Source organism: Leptopilina boulardi, unplaced genomic scaffold, assembly GCF_019393585.1.
Source record: "Leptopilina boulardi isolate dan_hultmark-lab unplaced genomic scaffold, ZJU_Lbou_2.1 LbouV2_223, whole genome shotgun sequence".
Taxonomy (NCBI): Eukaryota; Metazoa; Arthropoda; class Insecta; order Hymenoptera; family Figitidae; genus Leptopilina; species Leptopilina boulardi.
Window position 1 is genome coordinate 863687 of NW_026137778.1, and position 27289 is coordinate 890975.

General features: G+C 27.4%; 1 protein-coding gene across 3 annotated transcripts in view; it reads right to left on the reverse strand.

Annotated features, from left to right (window-relative positions):
* LOC127279827 (uncharacterized) overlaps window positions 1–27289 on the reverse strand; it is a 49900-nt gene that overhangs the window by 5530 nt on the left and 17081 nt on the right. For 2 of the 3 annotated variants that reach the window (XM_051302421.1, XM_051302422.1), the window contains exons 2-5: window positions 21227–21288; window positions 4861–4962; window positions 3959–4026; window positions 1364–1639 (exon numbers count right to left, since the gene is read on the reverse strand). In XM_051302421.1, the coding sequence (XP_051158378.1) occupies window positions 1364–1639; window positions 3959–4026; window positions 4861–4918 (402 nt within the window). In that variant the 5' untranslated portion in view covers window positions 4919–4962; window positions 21227–21288. Of the gene's footprint in view, window positions 1–1363; window positions 1640–3958; window positions 4027–4860; window positions 4963–21226; window positions 21289–21400; window positions 21430–27289 lie in introns of those variants that run through there. The other variant, XM_051302423.1, reaches the window with a different exon arrangement.

The following is a 27289-nucleotide window of genomic DNA, read 5'->3' on the forward strand; positions in this document are numbered from 1 at the left end:
AGAGACTTTCTGTATCACTAATTCGATTCTCTCATATCAAATTTTAGAATTCTAGCGTTTGATATTGGCAAATCCTGGATTTATTTCAGAAATTTATATGGTACGGCGTACTAACAATTGAAATGTTTCGTTCAAAAATTGACCCACTTCGTCCTATTTAAAATAGGGATTTGGACAGGGCCTCGTTAGTTTTCCTAGCTTTAAATAAATTGAATAAACATAGCTTTTAAAATTACTTTATTAAGAAGAGGCTTCACCCACTTAAATTTAAATTATTAAACGAGGTTATGTTTTTTTCCTGCATCATTTGGGTCCTAAAAACACATAAGGTGGTCAAAAAAAGAAAATTTTAATTTTTATCATTTTAGAATTTTTATTTTTTGAAAAAATTAATATTTTTGAAAATCCATGCGAGAGATTCTTAAAAATCATTAAAAAAGCGTAGAAAAATATTCAAAATTAATTATGAAAGAAGATAGATATTTAAAATATTAATTTTTTTAAAACTTTAATTTCTAAAATGCTTAAAATTTTATTTTTTTTACCATCTTGTATGTTTTTAGGACCGAAATGATGCATGAAAAAAATGTAACCTCGTTTAAAAATTTAAATTTAAGTGGGTCAAAATTGGGTATGGTGCCTCCCTTTAAATTTAATAAAATTCAAATTTTTGGAACTATAATAATTTGTACTCTAAAAACATGATTTTTTTGTAAATAATTTATATTTAATTTATATAAATTAATAATTTTATATAAGAATTTCGAAAATTTTTGTCTACTTTGGTCCATTGTAGATCGGATGCTGTTGGTTTTATCAAAAAGTGTCACATACATTTTTTGTAGAGCACTATCTGGGGATAACTCTCGTGCTATGCCCGAGAGTTTATCTCAAAAATTTTTGTCGAGTTTGGGTAACCGTAGGTCAGAGGATAATTTTTCTATCAAAAAGTTCTTCAAACATTTTTTCGTTTAATTATGTATTTTTGTACTATTTATTAAAATTTATTAATTGCAAAATTATTCATCCAATTATTTGGTTCAATAAAATTCTTTCTTCAGTCGAAAGACTCATTAAAATATACCAAACGTTTATTTAAAAAAAATAAATATGCATTTGAATGAAATTTTCTTTGAGATAACAAAAAAATTTAATTATTGAGAAAAAAACGGTTTATTTGTTTCAAACAAAGCTTTTACCCAAGTGTAAATTCGGTCACGCGGAGGAAAATTGTCGGTCCTGACTGTAAGTAGGGCACTTGAAAACATTTTGTAATATTTTTTTGTAAAATGAATATTCACGAATGTGAAAATTGACTTATAAATGAATATGACGGTGTTGTTAATGTATTCATAATGTTTACTTGACAATCGATGCATCGACAACTGTCACTGAGGCTGCAAGTTAATCCAAGAATCTCTGCAGCTTCTTTGTAGAGTTCTGTACTAGATTTGCGTTGCCGACGAGGAGATATAGGCGCACTTACAGACCCGGAGGTTGGTGCAACTCTATCGCTCTTCATTCTTGATGAACAATCTCGAGATAATGACGATGTCGACGTTGAACCTCCTTTTCGATTATCCTTCGTAACAAGAGCTCTTCCAGCTGGCGAAGCGAACAGTTGCAACATGTCCATGTTCTATAAACAGAGAAAATTTATTCATTTTTTATTTCTCCAACAATTTAATGGATAATTATAAAAATTTGTTAATTAAATTTTTCCCATTAAAACTCGCTTGATTGTAAAGAAAGTTAAAAATAAAGTAAAACTAATTTAGACAATTTATATATAATATATATAAAAGTAATTCTTAAATGAACTTGTAGTAGGTGAAAATTACCTAAATAAGAAAAGTATAATTTTCTTCCTCTCAAGAAATTTTTTTTAGTCTAGCACTTTTAAAACTCAAAGTAAAATATTCGAAATTCTCTTTTTGTACCTCCACTCTAAGAATTCCAAGAAAGGGATTTATATAGTCGTGACTTTCTAAGCTCTCTCATAAAATACCACGTTTAATTAGTTAACCATTTTCCACGACTGTAGTTAAAACCTTTTCTCTTCCACTTGAAGGAGACTTGTGTTATAGCGAGAAAGATATTATTCTTTTAACCAAATCACTCAAGGGTGAATATATACAGTACTTTTTTTTAAAGAAAATGAAAAAAGAAAAATGTTCGTTTTCTACAATAAATATAACTTGAATTTGTGAGCTTGAATTTTTTAAAAGTCATTACTTTGATGTGAGACGTTGGAAGACTGAAAAATCTGGAAAAGTAGAAGTCAGCATCCAACACAGTTATCATAAGCAAAAGCTTTTACTGAGATTAAAGTGTTTGTGAAAAATTCCATGTCAAAGAGAAGTACTATTATGTAGAGAAAAGAGCTCTGAATTTCGAGTATAAATGCCATTCTTTCAAATTGCAATAATGTGTATTTAAGACTAAATCCAAATTGAAAGACACTTTTTTATTTTTATTTTATATGTATATATAAACACTCTTGAAAGAGGAATTTTAGTCTAAATATAAATTTTATATTGTTATACACATAACAGTAATTAATTTCTCAAGTTCTTATCAGAATATAAATAAATATTTAATTATTTATTACATAAAAAAATTGAAAAATATATCTCTCTTTTTCTGTCATAAAAAAATAGTAGAAAAGTGGCAGAGCTTATCTTTTATTACAGATGTTATTATAGTGATATTTTCCTCTCAAATAAAAAGGAATTTTTTGGTATTATATGCAAAAGGAAAAGTTGCAACAAAATGAGAGTAATCCGCTGAAACGGAGATTACATTTTTCTAGGTTCACAAGAATAAAAATGTCTAAAAATTGAGAAAAAAAAGAAAAATAAAAAGAATTTACCGTTACGTACTTCTGAACTAAAATATACATAGATATAGTTGAGGAGGAAAGAAAACGGAAAGTGCAAAGTAAATTAAAGGAGTTAAAAATAATTGATCTTATTAATATCTTCCAGAGAATGATGCTTTCAGTCTTGAGAAAGTTGAGTTTCGTTTACTGTATTATATCCGTCAGGACGTTTGTATGTCTCTGAAAACTTTAGACCTTCCAGAAAATTCAAGAAGCTTCGAGCTATATATATGTATACAATATATAATATGTCTCAAGGGATCAACGCTCTTCTATACCGTACAGTATATATCGATTTTTCTTATCTTTAGTACCCGACTATTTTAATATCTTATCGATAATCTATAATAAGACCACTAAAATTTTACGAATGTATCAAATGCATTTATTAAAAAGTATTACCTTATTCATTCTACAATAAAAGTTTAAACTTTTTTCACTTATTTCTGTTCAAGTTGAATTCATTCAAATTTAATAATTAATTCATTAAAAAAGATAATTAATTTTTACTATATTTTTATCATTTCACTGATACCCATTAAATTAAAACTAATGTTACAATAATTTTTTTTCTATAATATTTAAACAAGTACAAAAATTATTAAATTTCTTTTAAGGAATTTTGAGGCTCTAATGTAATCTCAAAACTAAAACTGGTTTTTGCAAACAAAAACTTTAATACAGTTAAGTACTTTTCGGAAAAAATTGTATCTTTGGTTAAATAATTTCTTTTTTTAACATTTTGACTTTTTTTGAGAACAGACAAAAATCGTAATTTTATTTATTCAATTTTTATAAACAATGTCTTATTTTTCACAGTTAAGCATTCTCTACAATCGTACAATTTTTTCAATTGTTAAAATTATGTTATTTAAAAATTGTAAACAATAGAAATTTTATTTAATAAATAATTTAACACGCATCACACACGAATGATTAAAATGAAATTTATCAGTCTGATATAGGTGCTACAGTGTAATTATTAAAGTATAATTATCAAATCCATAAGGAGATCACCAATTGCTGGTAGAATATTAATGCAGATATAATTAGATTAGCATTGAGTGTACTACTTACTGTCATTATTGCAGACTGGTCCAATACATAGATACTTTTTGTATAGCCACACAACATTGTGTCTATATCTGAAAAATCAAGTTTTATCTTTATTATACGATTCTTTCTAGGATTTTTTATTTGTTTCTTTAATAAGATTTTTCTTTAAAAATCCTTTTTGTTGACTTTTATTGCTCATAGTAAACTAAATGACTCTTTTTCTTCTTTATCAACTCAATCACATTTAATTCTTTTTAATCAAAAAATATAAACGTATTTGAATTAAATTATTTGAAATATCCAAAAATTGTGTCTAGAGCAAAGTGTATATATTCACTTATATATTTGGAAGCATATTATTTTCTAAATTATTGGGAAAATTTTGTACTAGTCGAGTTGGCAGCGATCGTTTACAGTACACTGATGCAATTTCCATGCAATCAAATGACAAACATTACACAGAGAGCAATATACATGAAGACTTGTAATTCTATATGCAAATTATCATTTCAAGCATCAGAATCAATATCGAATATGCTGTGATTTACACCTTTGAATAAATAATGACCTTGTCAATTTCATCTTATAAATAGGGCATATACATATATATAAATTGGGCATATACTCCAATTGTATTAAAATAGAAAAATGCTTCAAATTTTTAAATAAATTTTCTGTTTGAAAAATTAATAGAAATTTTTGAACTATATTTAGTTTTCGATATTAATTTTTAATTTAATTGTGACCTCGTTTTAATATCCTTAATATTTATGAATATGTTTATAACAGATCTAGTGTCACTTGAAAACTGATTAGAAATTCATTTATTTTTACCACGTTCCACTCAAGTTTAACTACACACTCATGTGATTTTAATGATAATAAAATAGATAGTTAATTAATTAAAACTTTTTTTTTATTACCTGAACCTCTAGCTGCTTCCACCAATCCTTCTCGACTGTTGGGTCGTGCTTCTAGCATTTTTCCACTTTCAAAGTTTCCTTTTACGTCAAACAGTCTGAGTGCTAAAATGCAAATAAAATATAATAAATATTCAATTACTTTTTTCTCCATTTAATTATTTTCCTATTAAATCACTGTCAACAAAGGTAAATCAATATCTAATATAATGAAAAAGTTTATTGCAAAAAAAAAAATTGAACATTTTTTAAGTTCTCTTTTAGTTTTTTATTTCTCTTTACTAGTAATAAAAAAGAGAAAACTAATTATTAACTGAAAGCTTATAGAAGCATATATTACAGTTTGCTTTCAAAATTACTGAAAAATAATAAATTTTTTTGCGAATATAAATATCCTATATTTTTTATATATGAATCAGTGACAAGTATGTAGATGTTCGTGAATTGTAGTCTATGCAACGAATTTTACTGACTGTTCGGCGTATATACGTTAAATAAAATTATTTGCATAGAGATACCTACTTTAAATAACTTTAAAGTTAGAAAGCTTATTTCAGTATCTTTGCGTCAGATTTTAATTTTACAATAATGCATTACCTAAACTGTAAAATAAGATAAATTTTCTAATTAAATTTTTACTACTGTTTTTAATAACAATTGTTTTTTTTACCTTTTTCAGTTCTCCAATTACAGGGTAAAAAGTAATTGAAAACTTCAAGGGTTTTATATTTTATTACCTACGTTTTGTTAACATTGGAATTTTCGAAATAAAATACAGTTTCTTACTACTTATGTAAATAAGAAAATTTGTTAGTACAATGAAATTTAATTTGCTAATTTGTTTTTGGTTAATTTATTCACTTTGATACTTGGGTGTCACTATCCTACTTTCTCCTCACACTAAATTATTAGGCATTATTTTAATACCAAAATGAATTAAAGTAAGATGCAATGCTTTTATCCATCAAAGATTAAAATTGCAAACTTTTTAATATTTTTTTTAATTTTAATTTTAATCTTTTATGGTATGAATTTAATATGAAATGCTTTGTAAAGCAATAGCATAGTTTACTACACTATTAAGACAATTGTAGAGATAATTTGGTAATAATTTGAAGAAAAACCGAATCGAAAAGTGTATTAAAAATCCCTGCTAAGTATTCATATAGTACACTCATCCTGAAAATCAATATAAAGTATTTGACTTATTTTATATAATAAGAAAGTTGTTATATTGGTAACATATGAGTTGAAGAGCTCCTTAAAATTCTATGAAAATACGCTCACTGCTTCTGAATGATCTTTTTAGTTCTTGACTTTCCTGGCCATCTTTTGTATGAAAAACGTTCGTGAACTAAAAAGCAAGATTCTAGTTTTTAGTATAAAATCATGGAACTGTATATTTGTCACAATAATGTGCTTTATATTCGCTTGGCTCTTTGAATATTATTTGTCATATTTAACAATGGGTTTATCTCTTAAATATATAATGATAAATAAAATATGATAATAATAATAATAAGTAGATGTTTTTAAAATTATGTTAAGAATTATTTTAAGAATTTATTCTTTATTAATTAGTAAATAAAAAATAATACATATATAAGAATGACTTTTTAAAAAACTAATATTTAACACCAATATTAAGTCTTGTATATATTTTTTAACAATTCTAATATATAGAATATTGATAATCGAGCGTGAATAGAAAATTTTTAGTAGAAAACTTGACTAATGAGAATCGGATTTAGGGCAAGTGCTTTTAAAAAACCAATATTGAAGTAAAAATCGTTCACCATTATACGATTGTCGAAAATGAGTTTGCTACAAATAAAGCAATTTTTTCGAGTTACACTATTAAATTAATTATATGTATTAAAAATTCTTTAAAAAATGTTATAAAAAATATTATAATTACAACTTTGTTTTAAATTACATTCAACTTTAAATAAAATGAGCAATATAGTAGTTGTTAAGGGTGACTCAGTTTTTTGCTCTAGTCTGACTTTTCAGTTCCAATTTAAACCACACGCTTGGATTAAATCGTTAGCTTTACCAATAAGCGGTTTGTAAATGGCGGTTTTAAACCAAGCTTATAAGAATTAAACTTTAAATGAAATATTGTCTAGAATTTCTACAATATTTAAATTTGTAAGATAATGTTGTTTTAAAAGAACTAGTAAATCTTTTAGTATAGTTATCATATTGTGATAAAAGTTCTTATAGTATACAACTATTTGTACAATATTATATTATATTGTATTTTGTAGAATTATGATAATAAAATGATTTTGAATAATGTAATCTTAAACAGCGCTGTGTCACTTATATAATACTATACCATCTAAAATCTTAATCCACTTTTCTCCGTGTGATCATTATAACAGTGTGTTTCAATTTTAGAGATAGTAAATGCCGTCCCTATTCATACTGTGAAGTTACGTATTATTTTGATTTTTTATGATGTTTTTTTATGCATTCATACATAAAAAAATTCCTATATACCATACGATATGAGTGAAAATAAGAAAAAGCAGATTTAAATAAAATCATAGTGAAACTATATTCATACTACTTGATTGAATACACTTTCTTGCAAATATATTTGTTCTGATTGTAAGAAACTTTTGCCTTATGGAAAGAGATACATATCTATATAGAAAAATATTTCTTTGATTCATGTCGGCATGCAGTTTTTTTAGGGCAGGATGTAGTCAATAAATAACACGGAAATAAGGATAAATACGGTCGTTTATTGGGAGGTCGTTGACGATCGAGACGTTCACGGTCGAAGCAAGAACAAGAAGTAGGAAGGACTGCGTGCGCATACGGTTGTGACGTAAGAGCAACTACTGACAGAGTCAAGCGAGATATAAGCGCGAATATACAATTATTCCAACACTCCCTCCCGAGATTGACTCGTTTACAATTGAAATAAAAATGAACTATTTTGTAAATTACAGATTTTATAACAATTTATAGATTTCACAAATTTTTCTGAACACAGTTGTTCGTAGTACTTTCGTTCGCAACCAGAAAATCCTGGATATATTGGTATTATCGGATTTGATATAATTTACTTTTGGGAAATCCTTGGACATCTTTAAAGCAGCATATCTGCTAGTCATCCTGTTTTGAATTTATCCAGTAACTGAAAACTATTTAAAATAATTAATATTGCAATTCAGGTGTATAATATAATTTATTACCATCGTCACATATCGTTTACTATCGTGTATTTCAGTCGTTTATTTAAACTTTCTCAGAGGAACTGTCGTATGCTTCAAATGTTCATTGGAACCATCTAAGAGAGAAATTATCTTATATTTTAGTTGTTCATCTTAATTACCTAAGAGAACTGTCGTTATTCGGTATTTTTGACACTTAATTAAAACTTTATTTCATAATTTCGTTATTCGTTATTATATCAGCCAATTATTCTTTAGTTGAAAACCATTCGATATTTTCAACATTGTATTAAACAAATTATTTCATATAGTCTTGATGAACATCCGTCCTGTCATATGCCTCAATTTATTTCACCATTAGTTTATGCACACATCGTTGCACCTTTATTATTATCACATTTAACAGTCACCGTAAGGAAGGTTTTGATAAACCTTTTCAACAAAGATTTACTAATCGTTATAATTATGTTAAAATAATGATTCATGGCTAAAAATATTCAGTCTCAAATTTCGTTAAACCATATAAGTTTGTTTATTAACATATCAGGAGATAATATCTTCAAACAGTCGTATTATAAAAACTTATTCGAAATGGATTATTTACAATTGGCAAAAACTTATATCCAAATAAGTTTACAGATCGTTTCGTCTACTTACGAACTTTAAAAATAATTTTTGTTCCATACAAATATTGGATAATTTTTCTGATCAAATTCCACTCGTTTTCGGTAAGATTACAATAGCTGTTTTTAAGCTCTTAGTTCTATGTATGTATAGAAAATTAATAATCGTTTCTCTATAAGAAATGTCAAGTTTCTTTTTATTTTTCATAAGATTTAAAAATGTCATCAAATTTACGTTCCCTTCGTTCTTTATTTTATAGCTGTCATATTACATTCGCTGATTTTATGAAGTTTATTATCTGGACAAAATTTCATTAAATTCTTCTCAACGTATGCTTCTTGTGTAACTGTCATATTTTTGCAGTCCTTCAGTCGTCCCTTTCATATCTATCGTACATTTTGGTTTACCTAACTTTATACCTTTAAACAAAATCAATTTTTTTGATTTCTAACATTTTCTAATTTATAATTTAACATTTCTTTACTGTCGTAGTTAACAAATAATTTATCGTTATCGACTTACTAGAAAAATTATTATGTTTTATCATCGCTAAAACTGTTCGTACAAAAAGTAATATAGATTTTGTCGCATCAATATCTTCTATTTCGTATAAATTTTAATTTTTTTTTTTTTAAAATCTCGAATTACTAACCTTACTTTGAATTTAACAGTTCATAAACTGTCGTATTTTTTTTGTTTAAAAAAAAAAAACTTATCTCAAATCGATATTTGACTTTGTATAATTTTTAACTGTCATTAGTTAATCTATTATAGCAAAGACTTAACTCTTTATCATAGAATACAATTCGTTATTAATTGTTCGTAACCAATCGTTTTTATTTTTAGATTCTATCGTTTGTTTAAGAGTTAACTAATCGTTTATAATCTTAATATGAATGGAAAATAAAATTTCTATTGTGTTTTATTTTCAGTCCTAATGAACTCATCTTTTAAACTCGATAAGGTTTAATTTTGCAAAACAATCGTAAATTTAGAAATTTTGGTTTTAACTAATTTCATATATTTTCTTACTATGAATCTCAAAAGCCTCTCTTGTGAATTTAATTTTTTATTTACTTATTTATTAATATTTTCGTTAAATTTCTCTCCCTCCGTTTCTAACAATCGTTTTCGTGATTTACTACTCTTTTTAATTTTATTCTTTATTTTTATCTCCCTCCGTTTTTAATAACACATAATTGTTTTTCTAAAAATTTACTTTATCAACAAAATATTTAAATGAACAAATCGTATGATGACAAACTCGTTTCTGCAATTAGGCTGTATTGTATTTCTTACCATAAACACATTTTTTTGTTAATAATAAATGATCTAATCAATCGAATCGTTTTGTATCATTTATATTAAACTAATCGTTTGTTGCAAATTTACTTAGAAAACTTAAAATCAACTGATTTATCGTATCGTTTAGTTAAATTTTTTCTGAGATTCTATTTATTGATATGTATCAGGATTAGTAGACTGTCATTCTATACTTTTGTGAATCAGTACCTCAATTGTTTAATTTTGTATATATATTCTTTTTATTTTGATTTGATCGTAATTAATAAAACTTCTCGTTACTGTCAAACAAATTTTGCGATTTTTTTTAATAAATTTTCTTATGCAAAAACTCATTTCGTTTTCAGTTTCTCAACTAAAGATTTTCGAGAAAAATCGTTTATAAGCATCTAGATGTTTTTTGCGAAAGTGTATAGGATAAAATTTTATTATTAATGATTCGAATAAATAGTTTATTACGGTCTTATTATTTTATTCCTGTCGTTTCAAAAGTAAAACTTCTTTTACTTAATTAATGAATATACTTTAAAATTTAGAATACTGTCGTAACTCTACAGACTGCAATTCTTTATATAATTTATATAACTCCTGTGACTTATGTAGATACCCAACATTCGTATAATCAATTCGTATTAATTCGTATAGATTTATTAGTTTTGACAAAATCGTTATGAGAATGCCCAGAAGGCATAAATTAATCTAGAATATTTATTATAAGTAATTTATTTTCATTCGTGGATCTTCACTTTATTAAAAAGTGTCAATACTTGAATTTATAATATTGTTAACATTTTTATAACTGTCGTCAATCATTTTATAACTAGTTGTATCTTTTTCAGTCGTTTTGATCAAGTCGTTTATTTATTTGTTCATTAGGCTTTCATAATTTCGTTATTTTGATTCGGTTTTTCATAAACTACAGTCGTGTCGAAAACAATAAAATTTATCTGAAGTAGCTGAACTTATAGATTTTCATGTAAACTTGACGCAAACAAATCGTTCGTTTTTGGATTAAAAATATTTACATGATTATTACATGATTCTTCTATTAAGGTGAAAATATTTTTAGGCATTGACGTAATAATAGTTTGATTTATTATACCTGATTTACTGTTCTAGAGTTCTGAAAAGTCAATTTTTGATTCTTCACTCGTACTGTTTCGTTTATCTGTCGTTTTTGAGATTATAAATTATCCTTCTATAAACAAATCTGTTTCGTAATTATCTGTCGTTATTTATTGTATAAAATTACTTACTATTAAAATAGGATCGTTTAAGTAAATTGAAATTAACATTTTGGTCATTATATTTACCTTTTAAACTGTCATACATTGATGGCTCAATAAGTGAAATTTGGGCTTGTCATCTGAGTTGATCAAATTCTTACCTCTTTTTCCTTTTCCTATTTTTATTTGATCGACAGTCGTTATACTTCCAAAGTAGTCTTATAAAAGGTAAGATTTTGACATTTGTAACATTTACTGATTCCTTCGATAGCAATCGTTTTTTTTTTTTTTATGTGTCTTATACCGTAAAATTCATATCGTTTATTTAAACATCTCGTTTTGTTTGTCTAAAGTATTTTGAAGCAATTACTGTCATTTTTTTTTTTTTTTTTTTATTAAATTCAGAGATCTTTTATTACTCGCCTGTATTCAATTTGTTTCGGCAAAAATAATAAAAATTTCAAACAATCAAATCTTTATTCGTCACTGAATTAAAGAGCTTCGTGTTTTTCATAATCTAAACTTTTAAAAAAAGGCAAGTCATTTTTCTTCTCTTTTTTATTTTTTGGTTTTTATAATTAAAAATATTTCACAAACCGAACTAAAAATTTTGTCGTCTCACATTTCGTATCATATTCAAGTATATATAATTGTTTCAGTTACACTCGTTAAATTTTACTTCACATCGTTTAAATTCGCTTAGTTTACTTAAAATTTCTTTTTGGTTCTGAAATATATAAAATTCTCGACATCAATTTTAATGTCTCAAAATTTTAATTTGTTCGTCTCTTAACTCATCGTTAAAAGGATTGTAGAGAAATAACTGTCGTATTTATAATATGAAACAAATCTACCGTCTGTAATTTACAACTTAACAACTCGTATAAATATTTAAATTTAGCTCGTGAACTTAATTTACAATCATGATTAATATTACTGTCTTTACTACTAAATTCGATTTCAGTTGCCTCTCAAACTTTATTTTTGAAAGCATCAGTTATTAATTTTAAAACCATTGTTAGTTACTGTCGATGTTTATTTATTTTTTATTAACCACTCGTTTATTATTTTCTACTTATGTCGTTTGAATAAGAGGAACAGTCGTCGTTTTAAATTTGGGAAAGATCTAAGTTATTTACAATTCTAACTCGTTTTAGATGTTTAATATCATTGTCTCGTTGTTGAAATTAGAGTTTTCCTTCTCTTGCATTTTGTTATGCATCGTCAACATCATCGTTTTATCTTTAAAAGGGCTAATACTGCCAATTTTGAGTTAATACTGTCGTTTACATTCAAACTGTCATTTATGATTAAAATCACCAAATAAGTTTTCGTTCTGATATCTTCCTTTTCCGTCTTTGATTAATCGTCAATACTGTCTTTCGTCTTATAGTGATCAACATCGTTTTTATTATTAAAAATACTTTCGTTTTTATTATTAAAAATACTTTCGTTTTTATTATTGAAAATACTTTCGTTTTTGTTATTAAAATTACTTTCGTTTTTATAATCATTTCGGTCATTACTCTCGTTTTCTAATTCACTTTTACTCGTCTTCCAATTTACTTTCGTATTTACTATCTTTGAATTATATATCGTCGTATAATTTATAAATAAATATTATTTAATTTACTTTCGTTTCTACTGTCTTTACACTACATGTCGTTTTGTAATTTATCGTTTTTAACCGTCCTCAACAGTCATTGTTTATGAACAACATTCGTTTTTAATTGTCTCAGTTTCGTTCTGAGGGATAGAAATCAATCATTTCGTTAATCAATTTCTCCTTGTCGTAACTATTTTTCTTTCTAGGACCTCTATTTTCTTCTGGTGACACATTGACCAGACAAATTTAAAAGTTTATAAAACAGTCATTTAAATATGTTGTCGACAACCCACTCGTACAGTCGTTAAATATAAACAAATCGTTATAAATACATTCGTATACTGTCGTGAACAATCTGATTTCAATTCGATTACTAATCGTCCATTATCCGAAGAAATTGAACAGTCATAGATAAAATTCTGAATTTTCCAGATGATTATCGTTCCTTCGATTGGATCAGAAAACAAATTTCTGTCAATTTTTCTTGGAATATTCAGAGTTAAAATTTGTGTCAAGATCCACTGGGTATTAACTTCCCAACGCTATCGAACGTCGCCGTCAACTGGATTTGACCCTTTCTCCGCACTTATCCATTCGTATTCAAGTGAATTTCACCTTAAAAACAAATCGTTAGGTAAATTTCAAAATAAACATTTGTCAATTGACACAATCAAGAAAAACTGTCATTTAATAATTTTTGTGCTTCGAAGATAGTCTGCTCCTAAATCATTAAAACAGAACACGTGCTAAAATAATTTGGAACTGATTCGTTTTTCCAACCCTCGTTACTGTCGATTGTTACGAAAAACAAACCTAGTTGTTTAAGTTTTTCGGGAATGAACACAACTCCGTCCAAAAAGAAACAACCCAGATAAGCGGATTCATGTGTCTTAGAATTTCACAAATAAATTCTCAAGAGTTTATAACTCCTCGTCAGTAAATACTGTCATAATAAAACAAAACTTTTCGTTAAAATATAAACTTTCGTTTGTAAAACTGGTCCTTCTCTCGTTTTGTAGCGTTTTATTTTTAACGACGTCAAGCAATAATTAAGTATTAACTTAAATATTTGTTTAAAAAGTACTTTTTGATAAACTATATAGTTATAACAAAATCATCAAAATATAGTAAAATAAATTCGTCACACTGTATACTCGTTAAATATAATCACTTTCGTATTTTAATTCTTTTCTTCAAAAGAATTTTTCACACAGTCGGACAGTCGTAATATTTTTCAGCTGGAACATCGTTTCATAAACATGTATATAATTTAAACAGAAATTATTTGTGCACTATATTTTATTTTTGAATTTTATATATCGATATTTATTTTTTTATTTTCTAATACATTACCACCATCAATTAACTAGTTATTTAGTTCCTTAACAGTCGTTAAATAAATTTGATTTCTTGTATCATTCGTTAAATAAAATATGAAACAAGACAGTCAACTTTTAGGTTAACTCTTTCATTCGTTAAAAATTTACTTTTTTTATTTTCACTTGTTATTTAATTTGAGGTTGGAATTGTCACTGGACACAACCATCAAATATTCGTCATTAAAACAGTCATCTACTAGAGCTTAACCATATATATCTAGTGTTAAAACTGTCATTTACTGTAAATATTATTCAACACCAAAACAGTCGTATTTATTTTATTCTGAAATTAAAGACTGTCATCTAGCGGACAATACACTTACCAAACCACAACGGATAAGGTAGAAAATTTACTGACCAATAGTCAAATTTTTTTTTTTTTTTTTTTATGCACAATTTCGTTCACAAATCGTTTAATTTAATTATTTTATTAATATTTTTTACTTTGATCATACACTCGTTAATTAAATTTAAAGATATTTAGCAAATAAAATGCAATGAAATAATAAACTCGTTAGTTTAAAATATCTTTTCTCGAGAATTAAGCTATTCGTGAATTATAGGTTATATATACTGTCGTTCATCGAAAACTTCAACAAGCTAATTTTTATTTATATAAAAATTAAAAACAGTCATTAAACTGAATTCCAACTGTCGTCAAACAAATTTCGATTATTGAAATGTAAAACATTTTACCCACTCAAACCATTCGTTCCACCTTTTGCAACCCAAATTCCTGTCGTTAACAGTCGTCAAAGAAAATATCTTTTTGGAATGTGCTTTCTTGTTTGCACAGAAAGTGGCCAACGCACAGAGCGTCTATTCGTTCTCGAGTACGTACTCTCCTTATTGTCGACATTTTTAATAAGAGTCTCTTTCATATCTTCGCACACTTCGTTCCAAATCGTTTGAACCCTCGTTACAGTTCTGGGCACATACAAATCGTTAGAATCCTCGTTACAGTTCTGGGCACACACAATATCACAATGGCTTCCGCGCGACAAGCCAAGGACGCCGCGAGCACGCCAAACGCGACCAACAGAATTTTGGACAATTCTTACCGAATGCTACATCCAGCGCAGTCGAATCGTTGCTGGGCCCATAACCTGTCGGCATGCAGTTTTTTTAGGGCAGGATGTAGTCAATAAATAACACGGAAATAAGGATAAATACGGTCGTTTATTGGGAGGTCGTTGACGATCGAGACGTTCACGGTCGAAGCAAGAACAAGAAGTAGGAAGGACTGCGTGCGCATACGGTTGTGACGTAAGAGCAACTACTGACAGAGTCAAGCGAGATATAAGCGCGAATATACAATTATTCCAACAATTCAAAAAAATGAATTCAATGCATTTTATTATTTATTTCAAGATGAAATTTCTTTCATTTACAGCGCTAACGTTTTTTTAAAGATATTAATTTGGCTTGCAACGTTTTGATACTCAAAAGTGGTATCAACTTGATCCGCATTAATTGGATCAATTTTCGATACCTAAAATTGGTATCAAAATAGAACTGTCACGGACGGTACGCAGTTACTGAAAAGTTTATGAATTGATTTCTAGATTTTACTAAATTTTTTAATATCGAGAATATTAATGAGCTAACAATTTTTATGAACGTTCAAATGAACGAAATTTTTTTGGCAACTTCTTTAAGTACGAATTTTATTACAAAATATTGTTTTAAATATCTAAAAAGAAGTTATTTAATTTAATAGTTGTTTAATTTACTGTTTTATTTTACATTGACATCATAATTTTTAATAATTTATAGATTGAAAAAAATATTTCGTTCATATGAACGTTCAAAACTTTTAGCTCATGAATATTATTTTGATTTTCAAGTGTAAAATAAAAGAAAAATTGTATAAAATAAACAATCGAATAAAAAAGCACTTTTTTGAAGTTAAAGAATACACTAACCTATGTTGATGGTTGTCAACATATTAAAGGTGAGATTACAATTCGCAAATTTTGAAATATTTAAAGTGATTATTGAAACAACAATCAATCACAAAATAATTATGTAATTGAAATAATAATGGTACGTTGAAATAATAAATTTTAAACTGCAGACGACTCATAAGCAGAGTTGGGAATATAAATTACTATCTGTTTACAGTAAAAAGTCCAAAATGTGACATCTTTTTCAGAGGAGTTTTTAAAGATGTTTACACAGCTCTAGTTACGATTTTTTGACGGAGAATTTAAAATTGTATTATAATATTTCTTAAAAATATAATAATACCGAAAACTAGTGAGGTGAGTAAACAAAAATTTAAATTCCCAACTCTGCTTGTTTAATATTTATTATTTCTACTTACCTTTGTTATTTCAATTACATGCTTTATTTTGTCATTGATGGTATGGTCTCAATAATTATTTGGATAAAAAAATAATTTTTACAATACAAAATATTTATTTTTTAATATTGCGAAAGAAACCATATGTTAATTACTAAAAATCTCGTGAAATGAAAGAATTTTTTCTTTGACTTCTATCAGTACACAAATTTTTTTTATTTTAAAGAAATTTACTCTCGAGAATTTTAGATTGCTCATTATACGAATCTGATATCAGTTTTGAAAATATATAAAAATTTTAAATCACAAATTTTAAAATGACAAAAATGTATGGTAGAATGCATGCTCAATGGTGTATTAAGGCCAACGCACAATAGATTCATGAAAGTCGTTGGCGATCGAGTTGAATGAGATAGAATGGATAAAAATATATCTCTATCCTTATTTAACTTATGCTTCACGTTCACGAACCTATTGTGCGTTGGCCTTTATCCCTCACGCAAAAAGGATTATGATGTGAAAAATCTCCTCCAAAAAGTCACATTTCAGACGTTTTACTTTAAATTATGTATTCACAAAGTAATTTTCGTTCCGAACTCTGGTTTATCCTCAAAATTTTTAAAGTACTGCGAATTGTAAATTCACCTTTAATTTGTTGTAACATTCATTAGAAATTGAAAATTTCTAAAATATTTCAATAAAATATTTATGCAACGAACGCTGAAATATTTCTTAAATGCGGACATTTCCCTGATTTTAGCAATATTTTAAGTACTTCGTATTTCAGCGATAAATTGCAATATACCACTTGTGGTTGCGCGTTGTAGGGACATATCGCGTTGTGTTCAGTGCATAATTATCAAAGTAAAATATTAAAATTCGAAGAATTGTTCTTAAAAATGACCTAGTCGTGCTTTCATTATGTGAAATGTTTTTATTAAAGAATTTTTCAAGTATACATGGTTTAAAGTCATTTTACAAAATCTAACCTTACTTTCTGTTATTACATTGTGGAGAGTTTTTTTTATGTTTTTTTAACATCAAAGTGAAGTTGTTTCTTAATTTTATATATTTTAAATTGAAGAAAATAATTCATTAAATGTTCATTGTTCATCATTCATGTTCTGATGTGAATAATTTATTAGGAATAAATATACTGAAATACCTGAACTATACAGGGTGTTCCAAAAGTATGGAAACTTGAAAATATCTCGAAAAGTACGAATTTCTGTAAAAAATGTTCAAGACAAGAGTTGTTCCAAACAAAAAGATGTACATCTTTGAAACCAAAAAATTGAGCCCGGAGCCCAATGTTGGGCACTACAATGAAAAAAGTGGTTTTCTTAAATGAGACCACTAATTTTCAGTATCAAATTCGTAATCCCCATGAAATTCTGCGTTCAGACATGTGGTATAAGTGCCCAAAATATTGGGCCCAATCCAAGATATTGGGTCCATAATTTATCAACAGATAAATAAATTTTAAAAAATCACATCTTGGAGGGATTTTGAGATCACAGGATTAGAAATTGGAAGCTAATTTTCAAATTGGGCATAGAGCCCAATGTAAGATTCTGCAGCCCAATGTGAGGGCCCAATATTTTTGGAATTTGTACCACAAGTCTAAGCCCAGAATTTCAGAACGATTACGAAATGGAAGGAAACTAATTTTTTTACTGTAGGTCTCACATTGGGCTGCGGAATCTTACATTGGGCTCTATGCCCAATTTGAAAAGTAGCTTCCAATTTCTAATCCTGTGATCTCAAAATCCCTCCAAGATGTGATTTTTTAAAATTTATTTATCTGTTGATAAATTTTTGACCCAATATCTTGGAGTGGGCCCAATATTTTGGGCACTTATACCACATGTCTGAACGCAGAATTTCATGGGGATTACGAATTTGATACTGAAAATTAGTGGTCTCATTTAAGAAAACCACTTTTTTCATTGTAGTGCCCAACATTGGGCTCCGGGCTCAATTTTTTGGTTTCAAAGATGTACATCTTTTTGTTTGGAACAACTCTTGTCTTGAACATTTTTTACAGAAATTCGTACTTTTCGAGATATTTGCAAGTTTCCATACTTTTGGAACACCCTGTATAACTATATTTATTGTGACTTATTTTGAACAGGTTAATTATACTTATTTTTGTGGGTAGCATTTACCAAGCTTTTACTACCAGAGAGTACCCATGAAAGTTAGTTGAAATAACTAATTTTTTTAGTGACCAAAACTTAAAATTTATAAGTAAATTTTACCAACTAAGATTTGTAATCATTCTAACAACAAAACCCTGTGCTTGGTAAAATTTTGATAAACGGGTACCAATTTTTTTTCGATGTGTAATATTTCATATCTTTCACGCTAACAAGGGACTGACCTGAGTCTGCTTTTTTGTCTATGCTCTATCGTGAAAAGTATAAAACTAAAATTTGATTTAAATATTTTCATACAAGAACATCAAGTTTCTAAATTACCAGAAAGTGATGAATAAACAATTGTTATACTGGACATTGAATGATTTACAGTGCAGGTCTTTATTCATCCATTGAAAAGGTTAAATTGCATCAATTCAAATTTGATAGGATAGAATTGGATGAGGCGACAGTAGTGAACAATTTATTGTTGATTTTTAATTGAAGTGACATGTTCAACAATACTAGAAAACATGCTCAAATAATGAATAAAGAAGTATCGCACAAAAAAATATTTTTGTTTAATAAAAATCTTTTTGTTCACGTTTTGCAATATGATAAATCCTTTTATAGAATCTATTGGAGCACCAAACAAGCAAAAAGAAATAAGCCCTCTTTAACTTATAAGCAAATTAGCAACTTTGCTAATCGTAATCTTTGTTTTTAAAAAGATTTTTATTTTTAATTCATTAGAATTAGACTTTATATAATATTTCTAAGTTTAAAATTGTTTTTCATTCCCTGTAGACAAAAATATCGGGATTCAAAGTCAGCAGATGTTTTCTACTGCACTAGCATCAATCGTACCGACAATTTCCGTCTTGTGTTGCGGTTACACCGATTTGGGAGCTCAGAGTTCCCAACATGGGGAATTGTTCACTCCAAGCAGAAGTTGCATAGCGTTTCTGTATTTCGTGCTTTTGACATTCCCGTTGGGACGTCTGCATGCCCAAGATTCTTTCAGTTATAGATATTTTATTTTTTAATAAAATCAAAACATCTAGCTCTTATCTTACTATTTTCAATTATTCCAAATAATTAGAATTTACTTTTTGATATTATTCTGCTTAATTTACATAATGTAGATTTCGATTTACCTACAATAACTTTGAACAGCACTATTTAGCTCTCTATTGATTTAATGATTCGAAGCGTCGCAAGCAAAAGCAGCAATTTTGGTATTGTGCGGTTGAGTAATATTTTTTATCTTGTTATATTGCATCCTACCTGAATATAAAAATATATTAAATATACGTGTTTTTTGTTGCACTAGTTTTATAAATCCACTTTTTATAGTTTTTTTATCACTATTATTATTTTAATGTTATTGTACAATTATTTTCTACACGTTATATATTTTCACAGCTACATATATATTTATATTATTTTTTGCTCAATAGAAATGTTATTTTGAACTCGTTTAATTCATTGTGAGTATTGACGAACGAATAAACTAGAGCAATATTAGTTTAACATTTAATCACTTTTATTCAACAATATTCATACATATGTATCCAACCAACGAGAGTTTGAAAGCTCATTACGATTGACACCAATAATTGGAGTCTCGATGGTAAATAAATGATTCTCTCATATTTGGACATCAATATCAGAAATAAAATTACGGTTCGAAGAAATTGAATATGATATAGTACCTATACGAATACGAAAATTTAATTTCCAATGTTGAAAATCGTACTCGCACAAATATTATAAATTAAAAATAATTGGAAACAAATGTCGTTATTTTTACGAGAACATTCCATTTGTTTTTTTATTCTCTTTTTTATTGCAATCAATTTTTTTATATAGAAATTCGGAATTTCAAAGTTATTTTTAATATCAACACATTCAATCATATATATAATATAAATAACGTTAATAAAGGAAAGATATATTAAATGAATTTAGATGATTAATAGGATGACATTACTGGAAAAGAGTGTTCCCTGTATATCTTACGGCGCTATTATATTACTAGGGTAACGTACAACGCAGTCGATATATTTTAAGAAAATGTGACTGTCAGGTCATCTGATTCCACATGAAAATATTCTCTCTAAGTTTTTTCGTATAAAAATACTTGATGAATTGAGCTGAAATTTTGTATTAAAATGTAAGGCATATATAAGAATTTCTCGTGACTTTATATTTTATGTTGTTAGAATATTTATTTTTCAAAAATTTTATATTTGAGAAAAGTGTACGTTGTGAACAACAACAATTATGACGAGGATTTGTATATTAAAAATAATGCAATTGAATCTAAAACATTTTTGGTACAACATACATTCACGTAATTACTGATTGCAGTTATGGAAATATAAAGGTTGGAATAGCTAAAAAATTGTGGAAGGAAAAAGAAGAACTAGAAAGAAACGAAAAGATGTAGAAAGATATGGATATGAATCTGTGTAAGGTTGGAACATTGTAAACCAAGTTCACTTCTGGGCCAATAGGCTGAAGTTAAATAAATATTATTACATTCACGTAATTACAATTACATATGAAGATATGTCTTTAATAAAATATTATAAATACCTTAATTATTGCATTCTTGTAATGTTCATTTTCGAAGACTTCTTTGTGAATCCAGAAGAACTCTATAACAATCAAAACAATAGTAATAATTTATTATTTTATTATTAACATGATTTCATGATCACTTTTTTAGTATCAACACGAAAAAAATAAATTTAGTGAATTTTACATAACTTTTTATGTACTTGCGCGGATATAAGGCCGTTTACAAAACGGAGTTCTACAAAATAGGGTGAATATTTCGAGGCGCATGAATATTTGATAAAAATATCATTTGACATAAAACTTTGTTTCCATAAATCTCCCTTGACATAAAACTCACTTAATATAAAAATCATTTAACATATTTTTTGATTCACATAATACAAAAGTCTTACTTGACATAAACCTTAATTGGCAAAAGTTTTATTTGACATAATTTCATTGACATAAAAGATTCAATTGGTATAAATTCCAGATATAAATTTTAATTAAAAATAAGTCTTATTTGATATAAAACTTACATTGTCGACGTTTGACCTGTACAAACCTGTGCGTAGCAAGCAAGCGCCGACAATGTGAGATTTATGGCAAGTGAGAATTATATCAAAATTTATGTCAAGTGGGTTAAAGTGAAAATTGTGGCAAGTAGTGCGGCAAATTCTGTCAAATGCGTTTTGTGTCAAATATAATATAAGGCATAAAAAGTTATGTTAATTATGTTAATCGAAATTTATATCAAATAAGTTTTATAAGCCATATAAGTTTCCTAATGAGATTTATTACACAAATGAATTTTATATCATAATAAGATTATTACTTTAACGGAAATTTATGTCACAAAATTTTATGTCATATGCTTGTATGTCAAGTGGGATTTGGAGAATATTTATGCACCTCAATATTACAGGATAGATTCTAGAAGTGTTTACTCTCTAAATCTGAATCAGCAAAATTTATCTGATTCATCAGCATATATATACGCTTTTTGGAATCAGTGGTTATCGCTGATTTAGACTTGGGGACTATAGCATTTGAAAACTATTTCACATTTAAGATTAATACTCCGAGATATTGAAAATTTCCCAAGTTTATACTTGAAAAAAATCTATATCTGATAAAAGTTACAGATATTAATCTACTGAGAAATAAAAGGAATTCGAAAGTGAATAATAGTTTTTGAAATTAAAATAAACTCCTTCTGAGTATTTTTAACTGAAAAAGCGATGTAATGATTACAGAAACTTTTAATCGTAAAATATTTGTATGATATACTTTTAACATAACAATTTAGTGAACGTACATATTGAAAATCTGTGAATTTTACAGATTCTATGTATAAGTAAAGCGTATGAAAAAACGCAGGCTATGAATGTCCCATCAGACAATTCATTGTTTTTTGAAAATATGACGTTTTTTATGTTGGGACATTACAGTACGATAAATCAATTTCTAAAATAAATTCAAAATTTTCTAATTACATATTATCATTTAGTGATAGAATTTTTGCGATCACACTAATTTAAAAGTATCAAATTGATACCAAAAATATCATATTGATATAAAAATTTGTATCAATTTGATATTTTTGGTATCAATTTGATACTTTTAAATTAATGTGATTTCAATCAATGAAGTACTGCTAATTACCAGTAAAATGTCATTGATGGAAATCCAGAGAAATTGATCAGTAAATGAAGTCTGTGAATTTTTGAATGATTCACACTTGATGAGTGTAGCATGGAGTAGCGGGCAATTATAAGGGTAGTAAAATGAGGCACAGAAGAAAACTTACAGAGTGAAGTTATAGAAGTATAGACAAAAGGCTACCTTTTTCCATGTGTACACCCTCGAGGTGCCTCACAAAGACGAGCTCCAGTTATTACTTAAATATTTCATATTATATCTGTATAAACATAGGTGCTTTCTTTCTTTTTTTATCAATTAAACTGTAAGAAAAAAAAGGTTGACTTTAACATATTTAATTTCTTAGAGCTTCTTCCAATAAATTGTAGACAGTCTAATTTTGAACGTCTTATCCGCAAGCCAATAGTAATATGAAAATTTTTGATAAGAAATAACTGTCTGAATCAATTCACTAGATGGCACTTGAGAGTCTAACGAATTGGATATTTCAGCCAAGCAATTTTCTGCGTATATATAAATGAATATGTACAATTTATATTATAGGTCACGCTGAGCTTTTAATTAAACAGTATACACTTGGTTTGTACGATTCAAAAACAGTATTGATTTTCAGCATTAATGAGTTTGTGTTAAAATCCTGATATTTCAAAGAATTAAAAAATATAAAATCTCAATTCCTATTAGTATATAATAAAAGCTTGCAGAAAATAATAGTGATAATATTACTTTTCATTTGAAATTAAAAAAATTTACAAACAATATATTACAAATTTTTAAAGTAATGAATATTAACATTCAATCAAATTGTAATATTATATATTAATGACAAAGTTTACATATTGGAGATAATATTTACATACTATATATGCATATTGACTGGGTTTCTTGTTGGCCAATGGTGAATAATATTGTAATTTCTGATTGAAATATAAAATGAAATAAATTTCGAATGAATAAAAATTAGTATATATAAGAATATTTTATTATTTCTTTTTATAACACTACACTGTGAGTTTCTCTACTTTAAATTTATATAATTAGAGCAACACAGTTATTTTATTAAAGAAATGTTAACCCCAATTTTGTTTGAGAAATCCCTTAGTCTCTTTCAAGTACTTGAAATTTATATAGTGGAAGGCATTATCAAGTCCTTGAGATTGCTTTGAAACTAGTATTTCGTAACCTCAATAGGGCTTCCAGAATTCGTAAAAGGGGATTTGGACCTCAAGCTTTCAAGCTCAGTGAAACAGCCGACAATTAATGCAAGAATCGACGGATAATGCAAAACCCCGTAGGAAATTTAGAAAATATATAGAATTCAATTAAACTAAATTTCTTTTAAATTGTTAACTGTACAGAAAGAGTATATGATATAATTATTATGCGACTATATGTTTTTTCAGCATTTTCATCGCAAGTTCATCTTCATTCTGATGATAGCATAAATTTTATAAATGAAAAAACTACTAGACTTTTGGTAACTACAATAAATCTTTTTGAACCATATAGTAAATTCAACTACACACAAATTTCATACTTCCACCATTTGTGAACAAAAATGACGATTGGATTTAAAAACATACCATTTTATGTCCTCTTTCGAGACCTGAAATTTAAAAAAATTCATGTCTAGTTTTATGGGGTTTGAGATATTCGCATGAAAATTTAATGTGAATACATACATGGAACGACATTTTTAAAAAATATTCTTTCCACTAGTTATTTCATCTAAATTTTTTAACATACTCTGCTATTTTCCTTCTTTAATAATATTTCACTGAGATATAAAAGAAAATATTTTGAAAATTTATTATATGATATCTAAATTTTTAAGTATAAAACTCGCCTTACAAGATATCTCATTTAAAATGAGAAAAGTTTTTCATGCCTGATTATGAACAAGTGAAAGAAATTGCTATTTGATGCAAGAAGAAACCACAAACTGAATTAAATGAAAGTAGAAACGACATCTACAGAATCGTCTTTTGAAAGTGACAAAAAGTTCTGAAAGTTGGTTCAAAGCGATAAAAGCTTTTGGTTGAATCACGGGAAAGCTCAACGTGTCGAACCACAGCACTCAAACCTAGTCATTCGTCTCGCTTCACCTTTTAATGTCGAATACATATACATACATACATACGTGAGCGAGCATATGTAAAATCTGTCTCTCGGCATTTTTTCAATTACACACCTAAGAGTATAGGATATATCTTTTATCACCATACTCTTTTTATTTATTATACTTATTCTCGTTTTGCACAGAAATAAATCTACTCTACACTGTGGGGAAAAAAATCTTACTAGAATTCTATACTTTTTACACCCAGAGAAATTTTTTATATTCGAATATAATTTATTTGAATTTAATAAAAATATATGTTTGTTTAACAATTAAAAAGTACAGTAAAATCTACTAAAAAATAACAATTAACTCTGTATGCAAATTTGTTCGCATATGAAAAAAGAGACCAAAAAATATATTTTTTCGCCATTGACATGAAAAAGTGTCTTTTTTGTGCCTGTTTTGGGCAGATAAAGTAGCACTTTTTAAGGCAGTTTGGGCCAACTGCCTAAAAAAGACTTTTTTAGGCAGCAAACTGCCGTATAAAGTCTTTTTTAGGCAGTAAACTGCCCTATAAAGTCTTTTTTAGGCAGTTGTTAATTTTTGCATAATTTTTTTTTTTGCTTTTATTTTATTTATCAATTTTTATTATTTTTTTTCTTTAAAATTGTTTCACTTTTTCATAACAATGGCGAAAAAAATAGCGTATGTGGCTCGCACGTAGTAATTTTTAGGTTCGGATGATTTCAATACTCGCTGTCTGTGCGACTTCGGTTCGACTCGGCTCGCTTTCGGCTCGACTCGACTCGCCTTCGGCTCGTCTTCATCTCACCTACAGCTCGCCTTCGTCTCACCTACGTCGCACTAACGACAGCTCGTACTGAAAATTACATCCTCACCTAAAAAGTACTACTTTACGTGCTTGCCACATAATATACTATTTTTATTTAATTTTAATAGAAAAAAAAGTTCAAAAAAAAATTCAAAGGCAGATTATCAAAATTCAAAATGGCGGAATTTTTTGCATCAGATTTGCTTAAACCTCGTTCCTAATATCAGAGATTTTTGGGAGGGCAAAATTTATTTGAAAATTGATTAGTTGTTTTGAAACTTGTTAGTCGGAGGTTTTTGGAGTCACTGATTACGAATTTCACATCATATTCATAATCAAAGAACTGAAAAACTCTCCGAATGACAAATTTTGAACAAGTCTGATAAATTTTAATTTTTTAATTTTTAAAGTCCATATGAACTCCAAAAAAAGTTCGCAATATTGAATCCAACATTTTGAATGTTGAAAATCTAACTTAAGATTTGAAATTTTTTATTATTTGCAACTGATATTTTGCAACAAATTTTTAACTATTGTCGAATTTTTTTGTTTTGTCCGACATTTTGAAATTATATTTTCTATCTGGTAGCGATATTCTATTCTGAAATAGGGTCAAATCTGGCGTAAGAAAGGCAGCGGTTTGGCTTGGCACAGTTCTGGTGCGGATCAGTTACATGTCCAACAATAGCTTTGGTATCTATTCTGGTAGGTTTAACTTGAATTAACTCTGATGTTGTTCAACAGTTGTAGATAACTAAAAAATTTTATTTCACATCTTGCAAATATTATTAAAATTTCTCAATACTCATTCAATTCCATATTTTTGACCACTTGTAACATACAAAATAAACTAAAATTTTATTGAAATAAAAGTAATTAATAGAATAAAATAGAAGGAAGTAGCAGTAAGTTAAATATTAAACTGAAATAGTTAAACTATCTACAAGAACATAATTATATAATTATAGACTACTTTCCAGTCAACTACTTATCGGTTTGGTTGAATTTCTCGCAGATTCAATTTTTTTTGTCCTACAGCAATTATAGAAAGGAAAATATCCTATTCCAATAATTTTTAGCATTTCGTTTTCAGCATAAAATTTTATTATAGATGCAAAATGACCATCCCATAATGCTAAAACTTAGTTCTCCTTGGAAAATTTGCTCAAAGCTGCCCAATAATTAGGTCGAATTTATGCTACACGCGTATAGCGATTCACACACGTAAACCCTAATCAAATTATAACCATACAGTAGTGGTTGTCCTTTAATCTTTTTTTTTTTAATAGTGAACTCAAAAAATTTATCAGTATCAATTCACCCTCTTAAAAAATTGCATTTTTAATTCAAAATTTTTGTTTTACTCCAACATTTTATTTCGAAATTTTTATGAAAAATAAAAAAATATCACTTCGGTTTTGAGAAAAGTCACATTTTAGACTTATTTTCAATTTTTCTGATACTTCCGTTGTAGTTACGTTATTTTTACTATATAGGGTGTTCAAAAAGTATGAAAACTTTCAAATATCTCGAAAAGTACGCA